Here is a 20,997-nt window from a genome sequence, read left to right as displayed (position 1 = left end):
ACCTGCTTTCTCGTTTTAAGTGATCTTAATTCAACATCTATAACATTTAACAAAATAGTACCACCCATTATAAATACTGAACATTTGGAAAATTCTTAATCTGATTTTGACCAAATCAATAGGTTCAGTGAATTTGTCATGATAAAGGATTTTGAGATGACAATGAAATGAAACATTAATGAAATAATTTAGAGGAGAAAACAATTAAGGAGGGGTGGTGTTGAAAAATAGTGAGAGAAAGAAAATTTACAGTCACATGGACAAACACTTAACTTGAAAAAGAGGTATTTCAAACAATACAAGAGTCATTTTACACACATGGAGATTAGGGTTATCATAAAAATAATGACATGTTTTTACAACTGCTGTAAAGAATCTTCTCAGAACTGTGAATTTTCAGGTAAAAAGCAAATCTAGTACAATATTTTGGACTCTATTTCAAGGGAATGTACAAAAATAATCTATCCCTCCCACTTCACAAATAAAACAACACCTGGGGGGTGGGGGTGGAGGCATAACGTCCTGCAATTGATTAAATTCCTCCTAGAACTGCCATGGATACCAAATAAAAGATAAATAAACAGATAAATAAAATATGTGAAACAAAAGATAAATAAATAAACGAAAAATGTAAGTTTTATACAACATCAACACTATCTACACACTGACTCAACATCAGAGCTGGTCATGCAGGGATGTAGTATATTGGACATGCAGAGTATTGGTAAATATGGATCCACAACACTCTTTACATACAATCTCTCGTCCTTCTTTGTTGGGGAACAGAGTTTAGGACTCTCTGGTGCTGCATCCACAGGCTTAGTACTGAAAGTCAAACAGCCAATAATTCTCCACAATCCATATTTCATTATCATACAAAACATTTAAAAATATTTTAATGAAACATATCTCGCCTCACAACAATCTCTTCTTTGTAGTATCTACGTTATCTCTTCTTTTGGTGACAATGTGAAATAAGATGAGGATTTTTTTGTATAGAATCCGTCTATTTTTCAGCATTTACAACAAATTACAAATATACACATATAGTCATCTCTATTCCCTGATAGATGCTTTAGTACTCATTGTGTTTAGTAATTTCTATTGCTACTAATGTTTTCCTGTAAGTGAAACACTCATCACATAATCCTCTTGTTATTCAGTAAATGATATTTTTGTGTATATGTCACTGGTGGAATACAGCCTTTGGTGTTTTTCACCAGCAGTCAGTGTTTACTAGTGGAATACAGCCTTTGGTGTTTTTCACCAGCAGTCAGTGTATACTAGTGGAATACAGCCTTTGGTGTTTTTCACCAGCAGTCAGTGTATACTAGTGGAATACAGCCTTTGGTGTTTTTCACCAACAGTCAGTGTATACTAGTGGAATACAGCCTTTGGTGTTTTTCACCAGCAGTCAGTGTATACTAGTGAAATACAGCCTTTGGTGTTTTTCACCAGCAGTCAGTGTATACTAGTGAAATACAGCCTTTGGTGTTTTTCACCAGCAGTCAGTGTATACTGGTGAAATACAGCCTTTGGTGTTTTTCACCAGCAGTCAGTGTATACTGGTGAAATACAGCCTTTGGTGTTTTTCACCAGCAGTCAGTGTATACTAGTGGAATACAGCCTTTGGTGTTTTTCACCAGCAGTCAGTGTATACTAGTGGAATACAGCCTTTGGTGTTTTTCACCAGCAGTCAGTGTATACTAGTGAAATACAGCCTTTGGTGTTTTTCACCAGCAGTCAGTGTATACTAGTGAAATACAGCCTTTGGTGTTTTTCACCAGCAGTCAGTGTATACTAGTGAAATACAGCCTTTGGTGTTTTTCACCAGCAGTCAGTGTATACTAGTGGAATACAGCCTTTGGTGTTTTTCACCAGCAGTCAGTCAGAAATTGATTGCGATGCCATAATAATTTGGACAATGATGTTACGTCATCAACTGAAAATGGCTATATACATTTGATTTTGTCCTCTATATTTTTATTTTACAACCTGTTACAACTGAGTTATGTGATAAATGTATCATAATGAGTTCTTATGAAACATACTTGTGTCAAAGTTTTCATTTTTGAAAGGGAATGCTCACAAAAATTGCAAAACCTTCTAAATACTCTTCATAAAATCTCTTATGAAATGAAACCTCGTCCATAAATCTAATATATGTGAATATTCTAAAGACATATTACAAATTCAAATTAAGTTCTTTTTGTAAAATTTTTACTTTATCTACATTCTTCATTCTTGCCTCTAATTTCTTAATCATCCTGTCGCAATAGTTTTTTTCCCCTTTATTTTTCTCATCAATAAATCTAACATACCATGCATTTCTTCCACACAGTTTACTTATAAATGCCACAGATTTGTTTTGACACAATTAAAATCTTAATTGTTGTCAGAAAAAAGAAAAATAAAAGAACAACAAACTTCTGCAAAAAAATTTTTTTTAATTAAAGAATAAATTTTTTTATTAGGAACAGGAAAAGGAATAGGAAACTTTATTGAAAACCAATATTCTTGGATGAAAACAAACAAGGTAATTTTTCCAAACAGAAACTGAGAAAAGTTAACTTGCCTTGGTCATTTATTAAATGCTGTAAATACATGCACAGATATTCAAAGCAATAAATTACTTTCAAAGACAATTACTTTAAATTTTGTACAATATGTAACATTACTTGGTAATTTACTCTCAAATGTATTGACTGAAATTGTTAAGTCTTTATTTTCCATATCTTCTTTTTAAGATTTTTTTTTGATTTTCTAAAAATGGAATGTCATAATCGAATAAAATGAAAATCCGAATTCTGTAGTATCAGGCTCCAATAGCTTACACTTAAGGGTGTCCAGGCACCAATTACTCTATTAGTGAAAAAAGAGTTCCACATCAATGACTTCCTTTTTGTTTTGAAGTACTCTTTGTATTGGGGCCTTAAGCTCAGGCAGTTAAAAGTGATGGCATGAGAAACCTAAGCTAAAGAACCTGTGATGCATAGTTCCACGTTCTCAGGAGGCTGAGAAACAGACCAGTCTGCCAATGTGATTGTAACCTTGGGGAAGACACTAACTTTAATTGCTCTGGATGGTATGTGATGGGCCTTCCATATGTTGTTCAGTAAGGTAGTCAACAGCTACTACAATGAGACTCCATCTCATGATGACCTAACTATTCTGATGGTATTTAACCCAGAAAATTCTTTTTATAAAAATGTTAAAACGACATAATGACTCTTTCTCCCTATGACTGACATGCCTTATGGAGCTCTTATTGTTAAGTTTGATGACATACATCCATAATTTCTTGATATTAACATAACTTAACAAAACAGGAAAATGTGCATATCATCTCTGATCATTGGAGTGGTATTTTTTGCTTGAATTTTGATAAGAAATAAGTTCAAATTTAAACAATGTGGCTTTATGCCACAAAGGCTTGGTAACCTGGGTTTTTCACCATTATAGTTAATAGAACACATGCAAAATAAAACTATTTAAAATTCCTTATTGTAGGTGACATTTTCATTGAGTTAAATTATGGGTGTACAGGAAATTCACACCATGCTTATTTAAAATTTTAACAGATTAAAAACATTTACACATTGAAGTGTATCATCAATGCATACCAAAATAACAGTAACAAAGCGTTTTCATTTCCACCACATACTTACATCTTAGCTACAGATCCCAGAATGTCAATACTTAATCTGATTGGTTATAAACAACAATAGGTCAAAGGCAATGAAACTCAATACTTAATCTGATTGGTTATAAACAATAGGTCAAAGGCAATGAAACTCAATACTTAATCTGATTGGTTATAAACAATAGGTCAAAGGCAATGAAACTCAATACTTATTTCTTATTTTTGTCAATCTCTCTCTCTCTCTCTCTCGTGCATCAGTGATTTTGGGATAGGGTTAATACAAGAGAAAAGCAAATAATCGTTTATATTCACAATTAGCTAGGGAATGGAGGCTATGTTGGGGGACTATGTTGTACTATATATAGTAACAGAGGAACACAATGACAATCATTCACGTTACTTGTTTCTTTTCTAAGAATCATTTCCCTGCAGTGAAGTTTTTTAAAAGATAATTCTTTGAATATGATCATTTTATTAGGTTATGATCTGAAGCACAAAATAGACAAATAAAACTTTGTTATACATCTGCATTGTTATCGATCACTACCATGATCAAGATATTTATGTCATTCCATCAATCTGAGGATAGAATTCCCTCAATCTGAGGATAGATTTCCCTCAGTCTGAGGATAGAGTCCTCTCTGTCTGAGGATAAAATTCTCTCTGTCTGAGGATAGAGTTCTCTCTGTCTGTGGATAAAATCCCCTCAATCTGAGGATAGAGTTATCTCTGTCTGAGGATAGAATTCTCTCTGTCTGAGGATAGAGTTCTCTCTGTCTGAGGATAGAGTTCTCTCTGTGTGAGGATAGAATTCTCTCTGTCTGAGGATAGAGTTCTCTCTGTCTGAGGATAGAGTTCTCTCTGTCTGAGGATAGAATTCTCTCTGTCTGAGGATAGAGTTCTCTCTGTCTGAGGATAGAATTCTCTCTGTCTGAGGATAGAGTCCTCTCTGTCTGAGGATAGAGTTCTCTCTGTCTGAGGATAGAGTTCTCTCTGTCTGAGGATAGAACTCTCTCTGTCTGAGGATAGAGTTCTCTGTCTCTGTGTGAGGATAGAGTTCTCTCTGTCTGAGGATAGAGTTCTCTCTGTCTGAGGGTAGAATTCTCTCTGTCTGAGGATAGAGTTCTCTCTGTCTGAGGATAGAGTTCTCTCTGTCTGAGGATAGAGTTCTCTCTGTCTGAGGATAGAGTTCTCTCTGTCTGAGGATAGAGTTCTCTCTGTCTGAGGATAGAGTTCTCTCTGTCTGAGGATAGAGTTCTCTCTGTCTGAGGATAGAGTTCTCTCTGTCTGAGGATAGAGTTCTCTCTGTCTGAGGATAGAATTCTCTCTGTCTCTCTCTGTGTGAGGATAGAGTTCTCTCTGTCTGAGGATAGAGTTCTCTCTGTAGGATAGAGTTCTCTCTGTCTGAGGATAGAGTTCTCTCTGTCTGAGGATAGAGTTCTCTCTGTCTGAGGATAGAGTTCTCTCTGTCTGAGGATAGAGTCCTCTCTGTGTGAGGATAGAGTTCTCTCTGTCTGAGGATAGAGTTCTCTCTGTCTGAGGATAGAGTCCTCTCTGTGTGAGGATAGAGTTCTCTCTGTCTGAGGATAGAGTTCTCTCTGTCTGAGGGTAGAATTCTCTCTGTGCGAGGATAAAGTTCTCTCTGTTTGAGGATAGAGTTCTCTCTGTCTTAGGGTAGAATTCTCTCTGTCTGAGGATAGAGTTCTCTCTGTCTGAGGATAGAGTTCTCTCTGTCTGAGGGTAGAGTCTGAGGATAGAGTTCTCTCTGTCTGAGGATAGAATTCTCTCTGTCTGAGGGTAGAATTCTCTCTGTCTGAGGATAGAGTTCTCTCTGTCTGAGGATAGAATTCTCTGTCTCTGTGTGAGGATAGAGTTCTCTCAATCTGAGGATAGAACTCTCTCTGTCTGAGGATAGAGTTCTCTCAATCTGAGGATAGAGTTCTGTCTGTCATAGGATAGAGTTCTCTCTGTCTGAGGATAGAATTCTCTCTGTCTGAGGATAGAGTTCTCTCTGTCTGAGGATAGAATTCTCTCTGTCTGAGGATTGAGTTCTCTCTGTCTGAGGATAGAGTTCTCTCTGTCTGAGGATAGAGTTCTCTCTGTCTGAGGATAGAATTCTCTCTGTCTGAGGATTGAGTTCTCTCTGTCTGAGGATAGAGTTCTCTCTGTCTGAGGATAGAGTTCTCTCTGTCTGAGGATAGAGTTCTGTTTGTCATAGGATAGAGTTCTCTCTGTCTGAGGATATAACTCTCTCTGTCTGAGGATAGAGTTCTCTGTCTCTGTGTGAGGATAGAGTTCTCTCTGTCTGAGGATAGAGTTCTCTCTGTCTGAGGATAGAGTTCTCTCTGTCTGAGGATAGAGTTCTCTCTGTCTGAGGATAGAGTTCTCTCTGTCTGAGGATAGAGTTCTCTCTGTGTGAGGATAGAGTTCTCTCTGTCTGAGGATAGAGTTCTCTCTGTCTGAGGATAGAGTTCTCTCTGTCTGAGGATAGAATTCTCTCTGTCTGAGGATAGAGTTCTCTCAATCTGAGGATAGAGTTCTGTCTGTCATAGGATAGAGTTCTCTCTGTCTGAGGATAGAGTTCTCTCTGTCTGAGGATAGAGTTCTCTCTGTCTGAGGATAGAGTTCTCTCTGTCTGAGGATAGAGTTCTCTCTGTCTGAGGATAGAATTCTCTCTGTGTGAGGATAGAGTTCTCTCTGTCTGAGGATAGAGTTCTCTGTCTCTGTGTGAGGATAGAGTTCTCTCTGTCTGAGGATAGAGTTCTCTCTGTCTGAGGATAGAATTCTCTCTGTCTGAGGATAGAGTTCTCTCTGTCTGAGGATAGAGTTCTCTCTGTCTGAGGATAGAGTTCTCTGTCTCTGTGTGAGGATAGAGTTCTCTCTGTCTGAGGATAGAGTTCTCTCTGTGTGAGGATAGAGTTCTCTCTGTCTGAGGATAGAGTTCTCTCTGTCTGAGGATAGAATTCTCTCTGTCTGAGGATAGAATTCTCTCTGTCTGAGGATAGAGTTCTCTCTGTCTGAGGACAGAATTCTCTCTGTCTGAGGATAGAGTTCTCTCTGTCTGAGGACAGAATTCTCTCTGTCTGAGGATAGAGTTCTCTCTGTCTGAGGATAGAATTCTCTCTGTCTGAGGATAGAGTTCTCTCTGTCTGAGGATAGAGTTCTCTCTGTCTGAGGACAGAATTCTCTCTGTCTGAGGATAGAGTCCTCTCTGTGTGAGGATAGAATTCTCTCTGTCTGAGGATAGAGTCCTCCCTGTCTGAGGGTAGAATTCTCTCTGTCTGAGGGTAGAATTCTCTCTGTCTGAGGGTAGAATTCTCTCTGTCTGAGGATAGAGTTCTCTCTGTCTGAGGATAGTTCTCTCTGTCACAGGATAGTTCTCTCTGTCTGAGGATAGAGTTCTCTCTGTCTGAGGATAGAGTTCTCTCTGTCTGAGGATAGAATTCTCTCTGTCTGAGGATAGAGTTCTCTCTGTCACAGGATAGAGTTCTCTCTGTCTGAGGGTAGAGTTCTCTCTGTCTGAGGATAGAGTTCTCTCTGTCACAGGATAGAGTCCTCTCTGTGTGAGGATAGAGTTCTCTCTGTCTGAGGATAGAGTTCTCTCTGTCACAGGATAGAGTTCTCTCTGTCTGAGGATAGAGTTCTCTCTGTCTGAGGATAGAGTTCTCTCTGTCTGAGGATAGAGTTCTCTCTGTCTGAGGATAGAATTCTCTCTGTCTGAGGGTAGAATTCTCTCTGTGTGAGGATAGAGTTCTCTCTGTCTGAGGATAGAGTTCTCTCTCTGTCTGAGGATAGAGTTCTCTCTGTCTGAGGATAGAGTTCTCTCTGTCTGAGGATAGAGTTCTCTCTGTCTGAGGATAGAATTCTCTCTGTCTGAGGATAGAATTCTCTCTGTCTGAGGATAGAATTCTCTCTGTCTGAGGATAGAGTTCTCTGTCTCTGTGTGAGGATTGAGTTCTCTCTGTCTGAGGATAGAGTTCTCTCTGTCTGAGGATAGAATTCTCTCTGTCTGTGGATAGAGTTCTCTCTGTCTAATGATAGATATACACCCTTAAGTACAATATCATGAACTGTATCTAAAGCAACAAACCTTTTTTTCTTTGGTAAATGTAACTTCATCGGACTTTTGTTGCCACTGCGGGATTCATGGCCGGCTGGCACTGAAAAGAAACACACATAGAAATCATTCATATATTTTCTGAAGATCTATTTTCCTGAAAAACCAAAGTTTTAGAATTTATTTCATGCCTGCCTGAATGAATTGACAGTCACTTCATCCTTTCTAGGAGGTTGCATAGTGGATTACTTACTATCAAGGTCATACCTCTTTTTCAAACTGGGTAGACTGGAGTATGAACAGAATGAGGCTTAATTCAATAACTGATGTTATCAATTTGGAAATACAAACACAAAATTCAGAAACTGCACATTTGTCAAACGAAGCACCATAAAGTGTTTCAGTTACACATTATTTTTACATTTTCTAACATCAATTTATTCTGCTTGAGATTATTTTATCTTAAACAATACATGCCATTTATTGTTAAAGTAAATGTCACTTGTCCTGTGACCTTGACAGTCTTACTAATATTGCTACTGCTCTAATGATCTTGCCATCAATTCAGTGACCTTGACCTTATGAATATTCTGACAACTATAGAAGCACCTCAAGGAAACTCAAAGAGATGGAATTTCGGATGAAGTCTGCATTCAAATTACCCAATTTTGTGAAGAAATTCTTATAATTGTGCTATAGGTATAAAGGAATTGCAAATAATTGATATGGATGTTACTAAATTTTGCAGATATTATACATACTATAAATAGCGACAGTAACCTTTGACCTGATGTAATAAAGATCGGGGGAAAAAAAGTGTCTTTGTGTGATAGTAACTCAGTACACTTAACAGACTAGAAACTTCATTCAGAACTTGAGTCTTGTTTGTTACCTTGACCTTATCGTTATCAATGGCCTTGAAATTATTCTTGTTCTTGAAAAAAATGGACAGCACAATATTGAAAACAGATAAAATAAAATGTGAAGGTTAATTAAAATATCTCCAGCACATGATATACCGTAGGTTTACTAGGTACATTTATGAATAAATTCATTTTCAAATCATGGATACATTTAAATAATTTAGATCAATTTTTTGTTTGTGTACTTTACAGATTTGACTGGTTCCATGTATTAAAACTTCAGAGAGTAATATGTTATTGGTAAAATAAAGAAGTGACAAAAATTATAACGTTTAATTCAGTTGTGAAGTTAAAAACTCAAATGAGTTCAAGCAACATTTCAGAGTTGTACAAAAATTCTACATAGTAACCTACAATGACTTCTGACCTTGCTAAAGGTTTTTAATGTCACCAACTGACTAGATTTGATCAGGTCAATCCGACATTGGTTATATAATATGCCCAACACTGTGAAAAATGCTAGAATCACTCGATAGTTATTATTCCTGATTAGTATCAAAGTTTCAGATCCAATTTTTGGATTTAATATAGTAAAATTAATGTTCAAACATAACATTGAACATCATCTAAATACAAACAGATGTGATAACTATACAACAGAATGAATTATAAAGTCTTTTTACCCGATGACCCTTAAATGCACCCTGTCACCCTTGATTTTGAAGGTCATGACCACTGGACAAGAGGTTGGCAACACCCTGCTCTACCAAACAGTACCAAACAGTGTCCTTGACACCTTAAGCTACGTATAACTAATCTAGATATTAATTGTGGTACATTTATTTTTTTTAAAATATGTGGAAGAAAAATAATGCATGCTTACTCTTTTTACACAGATGCTTAATTACAGGTGCTAGAACTTTTTTTTAAAAAAAGAAGAAAAATTAAGGATTTGTCTATAACAAAGATATAATTTGATTACACTTCATGCAATAGAGTAATTCTGATATGAATCTCCACCAATAAACCATCACAGACCCATGACACACTGCTATACTTAGTGTGTCATTGGTCTCTGACATCACCCACAGCTGTAGGCATCCATCTGTCTGTCAACAATCTATGTAAACATCACTGGCAATGGAGTGTTTATCAGTATGCTCTAGTCAGCTTAAAAAGTAGCCCATATTATATCTACAGATTAGCAAAAAAAGTATGACATTTCCACTTGTGTTTGTTCTTAAGAGATAAATCATTTCATGAAATTTACACATGGAAATAAAAATTATACATTTAATTCCTTTTTTTTCAAATCAAAATATTTCAACATAAGCATTTCGTATCACATAACAAACAGTCATCTGTACATTTTATTTATCCTTTGTTTTTCAGTGGTGTCAGTAAAAATCTCTTGTTTAATTCCATGACCAACATAGTACACATGCAGCTCACCAGATAAACCATGGCCAGCAGAGCACACAACCATACACAAACTCTAATATACAAGGCATCTGGAATTTTGTATATATATAAATATATATATGAATTTAGTATAGATATAAACTTATATTAAGACTTATAAATTTAGCTTCACATATCTCTTAAAGTCACGGACATCAAGATCACAACATACCATTATATATTTTTTTAACAAGACCATGACCTTTACTTTGACCTTGACCTTATCATGTATCTCACATGTACAAGTATTATATGATACAACTGGTAATAGATCTGAAGGCATGGCTTAAGTAATACTGTAAGTTATAGGTTAGTAACTGTTGAAAAATTGACACAATGGAAATTTGACTTTTGACCCCAGACAATACATCTGTTTTAGTTAGTTTGACAACAAAGGTATGTGTGGCACATGTCACACTATATGAAATACTCATTCATTAGTCTGAATATCAATGGTCTGGGCACACAAATACTTGGGGCCGCAACATCTCATCCATAAATGGTGTTGAGATTGCAAGTAGTTGAGAGTGTCCTTGACAGGTGTAGAAATTACAAATAGTTGAGAGTGTCCTTGACAGGTGTAAATGCTGCTACTAGTTGAGAATCTCTTTGAAATATTAAGAGGCTGCTAGTAGCTGTGTGTCTCCTCATCAGGTGTAGAGGCCACTAGTGGAGTGTCCTTGACAGGTGTAGAGGCCACTAGTGGAGTGACCTTGACAGGTGTAGAGGCCGCTAGTGGAGTGTCCTTGACAGGTGTTGAGCTGCTAGTGGAGTGTCCTTGACAGGTGTAGAGGCCACTAGTGGAGTGTCCTTGACAGGTGTAGAGGCCACTTGTGGAGTGACCTTGACAGGTGTAGAAGCTGCTAGTGGAGTGTCCTTGACAGGTGTAGAGGCCACTAGTGGAGTGTCCTTGACAGGTGTAGAGGCCACTAGTGGAGTGTCCTTGACAGGTGTAGAGGCTGCTAGTGGAGTGTCCTTGACAGGTGTAGAGGCCGCTAGTGGAGTGTCCTTGACAGGTGTAGAGGCTGCTAGTGGAGTGTCCTTGACAGGTGTACAGAGAAATGTTTTTGTGCTTAGTGGTCCAGCTCCTTGCATGTTTCAGAAAAGGTGGTAGCAAAATCAGGCAGGTGTAATTGACAGTTGTTGCCTAATGTGTACTGTATCCTGAAGGACTCATGGTTTAGGAATTACACTATGATTAAGGTTGAGTGAAACAGCTTGATTTGTATTGGTGATTTGTTTATCACAATACCACATTTATATTCCCTTATATCTACATTAGTGTGCTGCCATTACAACAATAGAAGACAGTTAATATAATGATGTGACTATAATTACACCTGTTCCTGCTGTGTCATCAAAACACTCTTGTCAGCCATTCCATATTTTGGCTATTTTATAACAGAATATATTCCCTAGTATGATTTATTTTACTCATTATAAATGCATATCTAATTACTATTGCCCAAAGTGATGTTGGTAAATGTAGACAAGACAGTCTTTTCTGAATGTAATTATTGTGGATATAATTACAAGATGCCTTTGTGGAAAATCTTTCATTAAACCATTGAGGTGTTCATGGGATTTGCCAAATGATCACTTATAATTGGAATGATATTGACTATAATTACAAAAATACTTCATCATTTAAATAATCCTATGGAACATCACATGGCACCAGATTAAAAGTAGGAAAGTGCACTTCAACTTTACCATTTGCTGATACTGTGATGGTGCCAGACACTCATGCTAATTCAAGGGGAAAGATAAGTGTCATATGCCAGTAGTCTTGACTGCTGAAACAGACTCCTCATCATACCAGTATCTATTGTTGATTATCAGTGTGAATTCAGTCATGGCAGCCTTGTCCAACTGCCAATGTGACCTTTGTGTCTTTGGAAAATCAGGAAAATGGAATGTGACTTTGGTCTTTAGAAAAATAAAATGAGACCTTAGTCCACAGAAATATGAAATGTGATCTTGGCCTTCCAAAAAATCAGAGGAGACTTTCCATCCACATCAGTGATATCAATCTCAGTACAGTGTTCCAGAATTCTGACACATAGGCCAACAGTCTGTGAGGGACTAGTGAGTAAAGGGTAGTTAGACAAGGTTCTCTTTACAATGACATTCACACAAAGATGGAGTATTGTTGGCATATCTAGCCATGACCACAATAACACAATCAAAACAACTGAAAAATTTCTTTGTTAAAAGATTCATTTCTGAAAACAGTTTAATTTTGATAAAATTGATACGTAATCATCTGGTCTCTACTTTAAGAAAGTTCTTAAATGAAACTTAATTCAACATGATATTCTGTTACAATGGATACTATACTTACCAACAGAAATATAACTCATCAGAGGTAACTGCCTTCCTTCAAGTGTTTCAATAACAGCCTAACAGTCATCTAACAATCAATGCATGTATGGACAAACCGAAGAATTGCAGACGATAGTCTGGCAAATCTGTTGAATTTCAGTGATGATATTTCTGCCTACATTTGATATAAATCCATTCAAGCTTAAGGAAGAATACAAATCATTGACTAACTTTCCCATTTGGCTCCTCACTCCCAGGTCCCTAGGGGTCAAACTTTCTGAATTTAAGAATCAATTGCCCACCTCTACTCTTAAGTTGTTACAGACATAATTTTAATGAAATCCATTCAAGCATTAGGGAAGAGCAACATTTTGAAGCAAATATTGTCGAATTTCCCCTCTTGAGGCCCAGTCCCCAAGTCCCTAGGGGTTGAATAAAATTTCTGAATTTAAGAAAGGATTCCCCACTCCCAATTATGTTTAAGACCAAATTTGGTTGAAATCTACACAGGCATTAAGAAGGAGTAGCCTTTTGAAACAATATATTGTCTAGTTTCCCCTTTTGGGGCCTCACCCCCAAGTCTCTAGGAGTTAAATCAAGTTTCTAAATAGAAGAAATAATAACCTATCACAATAATGTTTCACACCAAATTTGGTTGAAATTTACCCAAGCATTAAGTAAGGCATAGCATTTTGAAACAAAATTTTGTTGAATTTCCCCTTTTGGGGCCCTGCCCCCAAGTCCCTAGGGGTTGAATCAACATTCTGAATTTAAGAATTTATTTGCCAACCCCTACTGATGTTGCAGACAACATATGAATGAACTAAGCACTAAGGAAGAGTAGCCTTTTGAAGTAAAGTATTGTCTAACTACTCTTTAGGGGCCCCATCCCCAGATCATTAGGGGTTGAATGAAATTTCTGAATTTAAGCAATGATTCCCTACCCCCAATGATGTTTAAGACCTAATTTTGTTGAAATCTGCCAAGGCGTTAAGCAGGAATAGAGTTATAAAGGAAAAGGTGAACAGCGAATGGTGCATGACGACAGACGATGCACGCTAGCAGTAGGTCAACTTGACCCTTTGGGTCAGATGACCTAAAAATCCTTCATACAAAATAACATACTGTTTGAACACTGTATATATTACATTGTTTTCTGAAAGTGATTGTCAAAACAACTTCAGATCTACAGATATCATTAATTGATATACAGAAATTCTGATCCTGCGGATTAAGTTAGTTATCTGTTTTTTGCTTTGTGGGCAACAAAAAATAACTATCAGCTCAACCAAAAAGACAAAATCTTGTATTTTCTCCATATACAATCATAACCAAAAAGTTAAATTTCAAATTCATCTGTCCATTGTTACACAAATCATACAGACACTTTCCCAATTCTTAGATTCAATTTGCTAATGATAAACAATAAGACTTCTAAAGTCACAATATTGAAGATTTTAAAGACCTTTTCTCTCATTTCTTCCAGTGTAACACTGCTTTGTCCAGGGCAATACACATCCATCCATACAATACAGGCATGTTGGTGTAGAAATGTGACATGTTCCTTTCAATTGATGTCATGGCGCCCTTGGTAGTAGGTGTGTTGTCAAAGTCTACTCAAGCTAATATTTTTTCAATATTTTAGAATGAGAAAAGAGAGAAATAGACTCTTCCATATGTCAGGGTGAAGTATGGTACATTTTAACCTTAAGGTCACAAAATTTGGTAAAACTCTCGCCAAACCCTCAGGTTTTACGACATTTTGTGCGCCGTGTGTGAATATCTCTATCCTACAACCCAACATATGAAAGAGTCTTATAACCTGAAATGTTATCAAACTTATTGTTTTCATAATGTGTATGGTGCGATAAGTATCAAAGTAGACACCTAATTTCATTCTGTGAAGACAAAATCTAATTTAAAGAGTTAGACCCCATTTTAACATGGAACACAAGCTACCCCTAAACCATAACTACATCTTGTAGTGTGAGGTGCACTCGCTGACACTAGTAAACAATACATATCTACTCACCACCAGCCTTTATATCTCCTTATTTAACCATTGTCACATATGGACTAATATTGATCCACTTCTAATATCATGACTCAACCCCCTAGCCTAGTGATTCATTTTTTCATTGTATTCGTAGGTAAACATGAAATTCAGAAGAGATTTCTTCCTCCACGAAATAGAACCAAAGAGTAATGAAAATAAAACAAACAAAAAACCCACCTGGACATGATGTAAGTGGAGAAAAAAATCTCATTGTTTCTAACTCTGGCTATTAGATACTATGGTCAATAAAATCAATTTAACCTGTGAAAATATAAATTGTATATTCTAATGACTTTTATCTACAAACAAGGAAAAAATATCTTCTTTCCCCTTTCTTTGCAGAAATAATTCAGCTAAATTTTAAGTGCAACCAAAAGCTAATCACAGGTGCTGACAAGAATGGAGGCACCAGAAATAAGCGTGGTAAAAGCAGGGTTAATTGACACCAGACAAATCAGTATCACTTTAAAGTACTCACTGTATTCTTTTCTCTAATACATAAACTATTTATCCTACTAGGTTAATCCAGTGCATTGTTGTAGGTACAAAGGTAAAATCTTGATGACACAAAAGCCATCAATCATCATCACACTCAATCAATAAGGAGAAACAGTCAACTTTTTATATGACAAAAAAAAGCTTCTTATTTTTGGAAACCTGCTAAGGTCAAGGTCACAGATAAAACCCAAAGGTCAAAGGTTACAGACTAAGATATCCTGTAATTATCCATCTTTAATGATTATTGTTATCAAGTTTTTTCCTGTGTAACTCTAGAGATTATGAAGCTCTACAACGTTTTTTGTGCAACATGAATCACATGTGTAACCTGTCTGAGTCTGCCCCGATGCACATGCTTTACTCACTACTATTTCTCTTCCTGCGTTTCCCTAGCAACATAAAATCAATCCACATCTGATGTAGAAGAAATTAAGAAACATATCAGCAAGAAATTTCAGGATTTGTACAGAAGAGACAAAAGAATGAAAGATAGAAGGTGAATTAAGCCAGTGTTACTATTTGGATCAAAATGACAACATCAAAGACTTTCTTGATTCAAGTTAAAGTCCAAGGCTAGACCTCCAACTTTCATTCTAACAACACAAAACCTGGATGATAAGTTTTGGTATAGTACAGGTTTGGAAGTACACAGCTACTCCTATACCTTGACATACAAATTTCATACATGTAATTTCCAAAGAACCCAAAAAAGTTCATGCTTTTTACAAATTAATTGAATCACAGTAAATCCCTTTAAATTTTTGTTTTTTTTGGTCAGGATTTACATGTCTGGTCGTTCCAAGACTGAGCTGAACACAACTTCTGAACGGTGATGTGGAACTGATAAGCTTCTTCAGGATAACACAATAAATCCTCATCAGGGGTACACATGAGATTAAACTGTAAAATTATTAATTTTTCTGAGGGTTTCATTTTTGTTGATTGCACTGGCACTTTTATTAAATAACTTACATGTCTACCAGTTTATAAACTGTTATACATATTAGTATTTTTTCTTTTAGTAAACTTTGTCAGTACTGTCATCAAAATCAAAAGCCAATAAAAGTGAATTTTAGAAAAACAACGAAAATTGAAAAGTTGCTTCTGTTAGGGACAGCATCATTACGAGTGTACACAGGAGTTACTTCTGTTAGGGACAGCATCATTACAAATGTACACAGAAGTTGGTTCTGTTAGGGACAGCATCATTACAAATGTACACAGGAGTTGCTTCTGTTAGGGACAGCATCATTACGAGTGTACACAGAAGGTGCTTCTGTCAGGGACAGCATCATTACGAGTGTACACAGAAGTTGGTTCTGTTAGGGACAGCATCATTACAAGTGTACTTCATAAACACACAACTCCCTCCTAAATAATGATACTTACTTGAGGCACTTCTCAAATACTCTACATCATGAACTTTTTTCTTCTTTTTCTTAGAAAGTGTTCTACAAAGTAGAAATATATACAAATATAGCAAAAGTACATCAAAATATACATACGTCTGAAATATAGACCTGACCATCAAGTAATGATAGCATCAAACATTTACTGTACTTTCAAGTTTTCAAAAAAACTTGCAGACAGGGAATGAAAAATCAACTTGGGGTTTAACATCCTGTCACAGGTTATATAAAGAGAGACGTGGGGGCTATGAAAACAAAACGCTGTACTGTTATATCACTGACTTGTCCAAAGATTGATATAATGATTTAAATGGAGGAAAATAGTATACAAAGGAAAAGAAATTCTGAAGTAAACAATGATCCTGAATGTTGTTAATACAAGGACTGATTGATATGTTGTGAGCCTCATATTTAATGGTTTGACTTTTGACAGACATATTGCATTATTTTCAACATAATCCCATTCAGTATCTATATACACTTTTGCCATCCATGTTTAAGGGCCTCAATGCCAATTTTAAAGAAGTCCTTTTCTTGACTGTTCAGAAAGTCCTCCACTGCATGTATGATGTCATCTGACCAAAAGTGGTTACCAGAAATGGCCTTTTTCAATTTTTGGAAATAGATGAGAGTCTGATGGAGAGAGATCAGGCAAATAAGGAAGATGTTCTATCAATGCAAAGCTACAATAGTTAATGGCAGCCATGGCGATGACAGACTTGTGAACAGGAGCATTGTCCTAGAGGAACAACATACCTTGAACAGGAGCGTTGTCCTAGTGGAACAACATACCTTGAACAGGAGCATTGTCCTAGTGGAACAACATACCATGAACAGGAGCATTGTCCTAGTGGAACAACATACCTTGAACAGGAGCATTGTCCTAGTGGAACAACATACCTTGAACAGGAGCATTGTCCTAGTGGAACAACATACCTTGAACAGGAGCATTGTCCTCGTGGAACAACATACCTTGAACAGGAGCATTGTCCTAGTGGAACAACACACCATGAACAGGAGCGTTGTCCTAGTGGAAAAACATACCTTGAACAGGAGCATTGTCCTAGTGGAACAACATACCTTGAACAGGAGCATTGTCCTAGTGGAACAACATACCTTGAACAGGAGCATTGTCCTCGTGGAACAACATACCTTGAACAGGAGCATTGTCCTAGTGGAACAACATACCTTGAACAGGAGCATTGTCCTCGTGGAACAACATACCATGAACAGGAGCATTGTCCTAGAGGAACAACATACCTTGAACAGGAGCGTTGTCCTAGTGGAACAACATACCTTGAACAGGAGCGTTGTCCTAGTGGAACAACATACCTTGAACAGGAGCATTGTCCTAGTGGAACAACATACCTTGAACAGGAGCATTGTCCTCGTGGAACAACATACCATGAACAGGAGCATTGTCCTAGAGGAACAACATACCTTGAACAGGAGCATTGTCCTCGTGGAACAACATACCATGAACAGGAGCATTGTCCTAGAGGAACAACATACCTTGAACAGGAGCATTGTCCTCGTGGAACAACATACCTTGAACAGGAGCATTGTCCTAGTGGAACAACATACCTTGAACAGGAGCGTTGTCCTAGTGGAACAACATACCTTGAACAGGAGCGTTGTCCTAGTGGAACAACATACCTTGAACAGGAGCGTTGTCCTAGAGGAACAACATACCTTGAACAGGAGCGTTGTCCTAGTGGAACAACATACCTTGAACAGGAGCATTGTCCTAGTGGAACAACATACCTTGAACAGGAGCGTTGTCCTAGTGGAACAACATACCTTGAACAGGAGCGTTGTCCTAGTGGAACAACATACCTTGAACAGGAGCGTTGTCCTAGTGGAACAACATACCTTGAACAGGAGCATTGTCCTCGTGGAACAACATACCTTGAACAGGAGCATTGTCCTCGTGGAACAACATACCTTGAACAGGAGCATTGTCCTAGTGGAACAACATACCTTGAACAGGAGCATTGTCCTAGTGGAACAACATACCTTGAACAGGAGCGTTGTCCTAGAGGAACAACATACCTTGAACAGGAGCGTTGTCCTAGTGGAACAACATACCTTGAACAGGAGCGTTGTCCTAGTGGAACAACATACCTTGAACAGGAGCGTTGTCCTAGTGGAACAACATACCTTGAACAGGAGCGTTGTCCTAGTGGAACAACATACCATGAACAGGAGCATTGTCCTCGTGGAACAACACACCTTGAACAGGAGCGTTGTCCTAGAGGAACAACATACCTTGAACAGGAGCATTGTCCTCGTGGAACAACACACCATGAACAGGAGCGTTGTCCTCGTGGAACAACATACCTTGAACAGGAGCATTGTCCTCGTGGAACAACACACCATGAACAGGAGCGTTGTCCTAGTGGAACAACATACCTTGAACAGGAGCATTGTCCTAGTGGAACAACATACCTTGAACAGGAGCGTTGTCCTAGTGGAACAACATACCATGAACAGGAGCATTGTCCTAGTGGAACAACATACCTTGAACAGGAGCATTGTCCTCGTGGAACAACATACCTTTACCAAGTTTTCCACTGCATTTTAGTTTAATATTTTCTCTAAACTGCCTCAGAGGTGATGCATTATATGTTATATTGATTGTTTCCTATTTTGCAGATAATCTAGCATCATAATACCATCAGCATCCCAGAAAACTGAGACCATAAACTTTCCAGCTGATGGAACAGTCTTGCTTTCTTTGGTGGGTAATCCAGAATGCTTCCATTGTTTACACTGTTGTTTGGCCTCTGGGGTGAAATGATAGACCTACATTCCATCCATAGTCAAAAAACCCTGCTGAAAGTTAGCAGGATCTGCCTCTAAAAGGTTCATATCAGAACGCGACAAAGTCAGCCTTGTGTGCTTCAGAATTCTTGGTAGCCAACGGGCTAAGCCCACTCATTACATGATCTTCCATAAGAATGGAATATCCTCTTCCCTGTGAAATCCAAACTGTACTGGCTATATATCTCTCTGTAACTCCCCTGTCAGTCATAAACAATATTATGGACTTTATTGACTATTTTGGTGTTACACCAGTGACAGGCGTTCCAGGACGGGTGTCATCCCCAAGACTCTATCTACTACACTTGAATTCTGCCATCCACCTTTTCACTGTAGCATATGAATGGACATCATTCCCTAGTGTTACTACCATATCAGTATTGGTGCTCGACCTTACTTATGCAAATATTGAATCACTAATCTTACAGGCATTTTGCAAAAGTCACTTGCCTTGTTTACTTTCGAGTGCTACCTCTGCGACATTGACTGACAAAATGGCACTAGCTGCAGGTACACAGCCTTAAATATTCAGGGAATAGTAGAGCTGGAAAAAGATATCCCTACTTAACTTCTTCAACACATGGCTCACAACTGATCAATCAACCTTCAGACAACAAACCAAAACAGGAGCATAACATATCAAAGACATGCATATATGCAATAGAATCTTTATAGTAAGGGCTTAATATCAAACATGTGCTTACTGCGGCTTATATGTAATGATTTTAGGTATGTACACTTACTCAGTGATGAAGGGATGTTTCAGAAGCTCCTCTGCTGTAGCCCTCTTATCTGGTGAAGGATCGAAACACCTGGAAATATCAAGAGTAGAAAATATCAGTCAGTAAAACTGCCATCTGCAGGGTACATACAGGCTTGTTTTTTAATTCCTTTTTATAATACAGATTTTGAATTGAAAGTCTAGATAAATTATATGCAGGTAACTGATTGCCATACATATGCGACCTAGGTTAACTTGTTGACAAAGAGATCAGTATTTCTGTTCGAATGACACAATTGTTTGTTTCTAGCAGTCTATGGAGTCATGATAAACTTGGTCAGTAGAGCATTGAACAAACTCATTTGAAGATTGAAGGTGTGTGGTTCAGTTTAGCTCTCTTTCTCTCTCCATGCTAGTAGCTTTACGCCAAGTTTAGCTCTCTTTCTGTCTCCATACTAGTAGCTCTACTGTGAGTTTAGCTCTCTTTCTCTATCCATGCTAGTAGCTCTACTGTGAGTTTAGCTCTTTATCTCACTCAATACTAGTAGCTCTCTGTCAGGTTTAGCTCTCTTGCCCTCTCCATGCTTGTATCTCTACGCTGAGTTCAGCTCTCTTTCTCTCTCCATGCTTGTAGCTCTACGCTGAGTTTAGCTCTCTTTCTCTCTCCATGCTTGTAGCTCTATGCTGAGTTAAGCTCTCTTTCTCTCCATGCTTGTAGCTCTCTGTCTGGTTTAGCTCTCTCTCTCTCTCTCCATTCTCTTATTCTGTGAGGTCTTCTAGGTGGGTATTTGAATGTCTTTAATAGCCATTATGGCTAACCAAAAGGCTGCCTAGTGTTTTTGCAATGTGTCCCTACAGAAGCCTGCAGTATGGGGTTAGAAATCAGTTCATGAAGAGTTTTCCATTGCGGCTGTCCATTCAGATAACTCTAGTGATATATAGGGTGGTGTACTTCCTGTTAACTCACCGTAAAAGGAATGCCTTGGCATTCTGGGACATGCTTTCTGGTATCTCAGGATGACTCTTGTAAAACCCAACTTTAAACATGGCTGCCTCCGGACTTCCAAGCTGTAAAGGAATCATTTCAATCCATTCCTATAGAACATGTTATGGTTGTATCATGACAAGATAACAACATCAT

General features: G+C 37.7%; 1 protein-coding gene across 1 annotated transcript in view; it reads right to left on the bottom strand.

The window, feature by feature from the left end:
- Nucleotides 1–20,997, bottom strand: part of LOC132559294 (mitogen-activated protein kinase kinase kinase 5-like) — a 75,048-nt gene that overhangs the window by 35,081 nt on the left and 18,970 nt on the right. Inside the window, exons 23-29 of the mRNA XM_060223911.1 lie at nucleotides 20,824–20,924; nucleotides 19,879–19,947; nucleotides 16,293–16,354; nucleotides 15,269–15,292; nucleotides 7,734–7,803; nucleotides 3,669–3,704; nucleotides 757–825 (exon numbers count right to left, since the gene is read on the bottom strand). Of these exons, the coding sequence (XP_060079894.1) occupies nucleotides 757–825; nucleotides 3,669–3,704; nucleotides 7,734–7,803; nucleotides 15,269–15,292; nucleotides 16,293–16,354; nucleotides 19,879–19,947; nucleotides 20,824–20,924 (431 nt within the window). The remainder of the gene's footprint in view (nucleotides 1–756; nucleotides 826–3,668; nucleotides 3,705–7,733; nucleotides 7,804–15,268; nucleotides 15,293–16,292; nucleotides 16,355–19,878; nucleotides 19,948–20,823; nucleotides 20,925–20,997) is intronic.

The sequence above is a fragment of the Ylistrum balloti genome, unplaced genomic scaffold (assembly GCF_031769215.1).
Source record: "Ylistrum balloti isolate Yb309-2 unplaced genomic scaffold, AGI_CSIRO_Ybal_v1 Utg369662, whole genome shotgun sequence".
NCBI classification, from domain to species: domain Eukaryota; kingdom Metazoa; phylum Mollusca; class Bivalvia; order Pectinida; family Pectinidae; genus Ylistrum; species Ylistrum balloti.
This window is presented reverse-complemented; position numbering and strand designations above follow the sequence as displayed.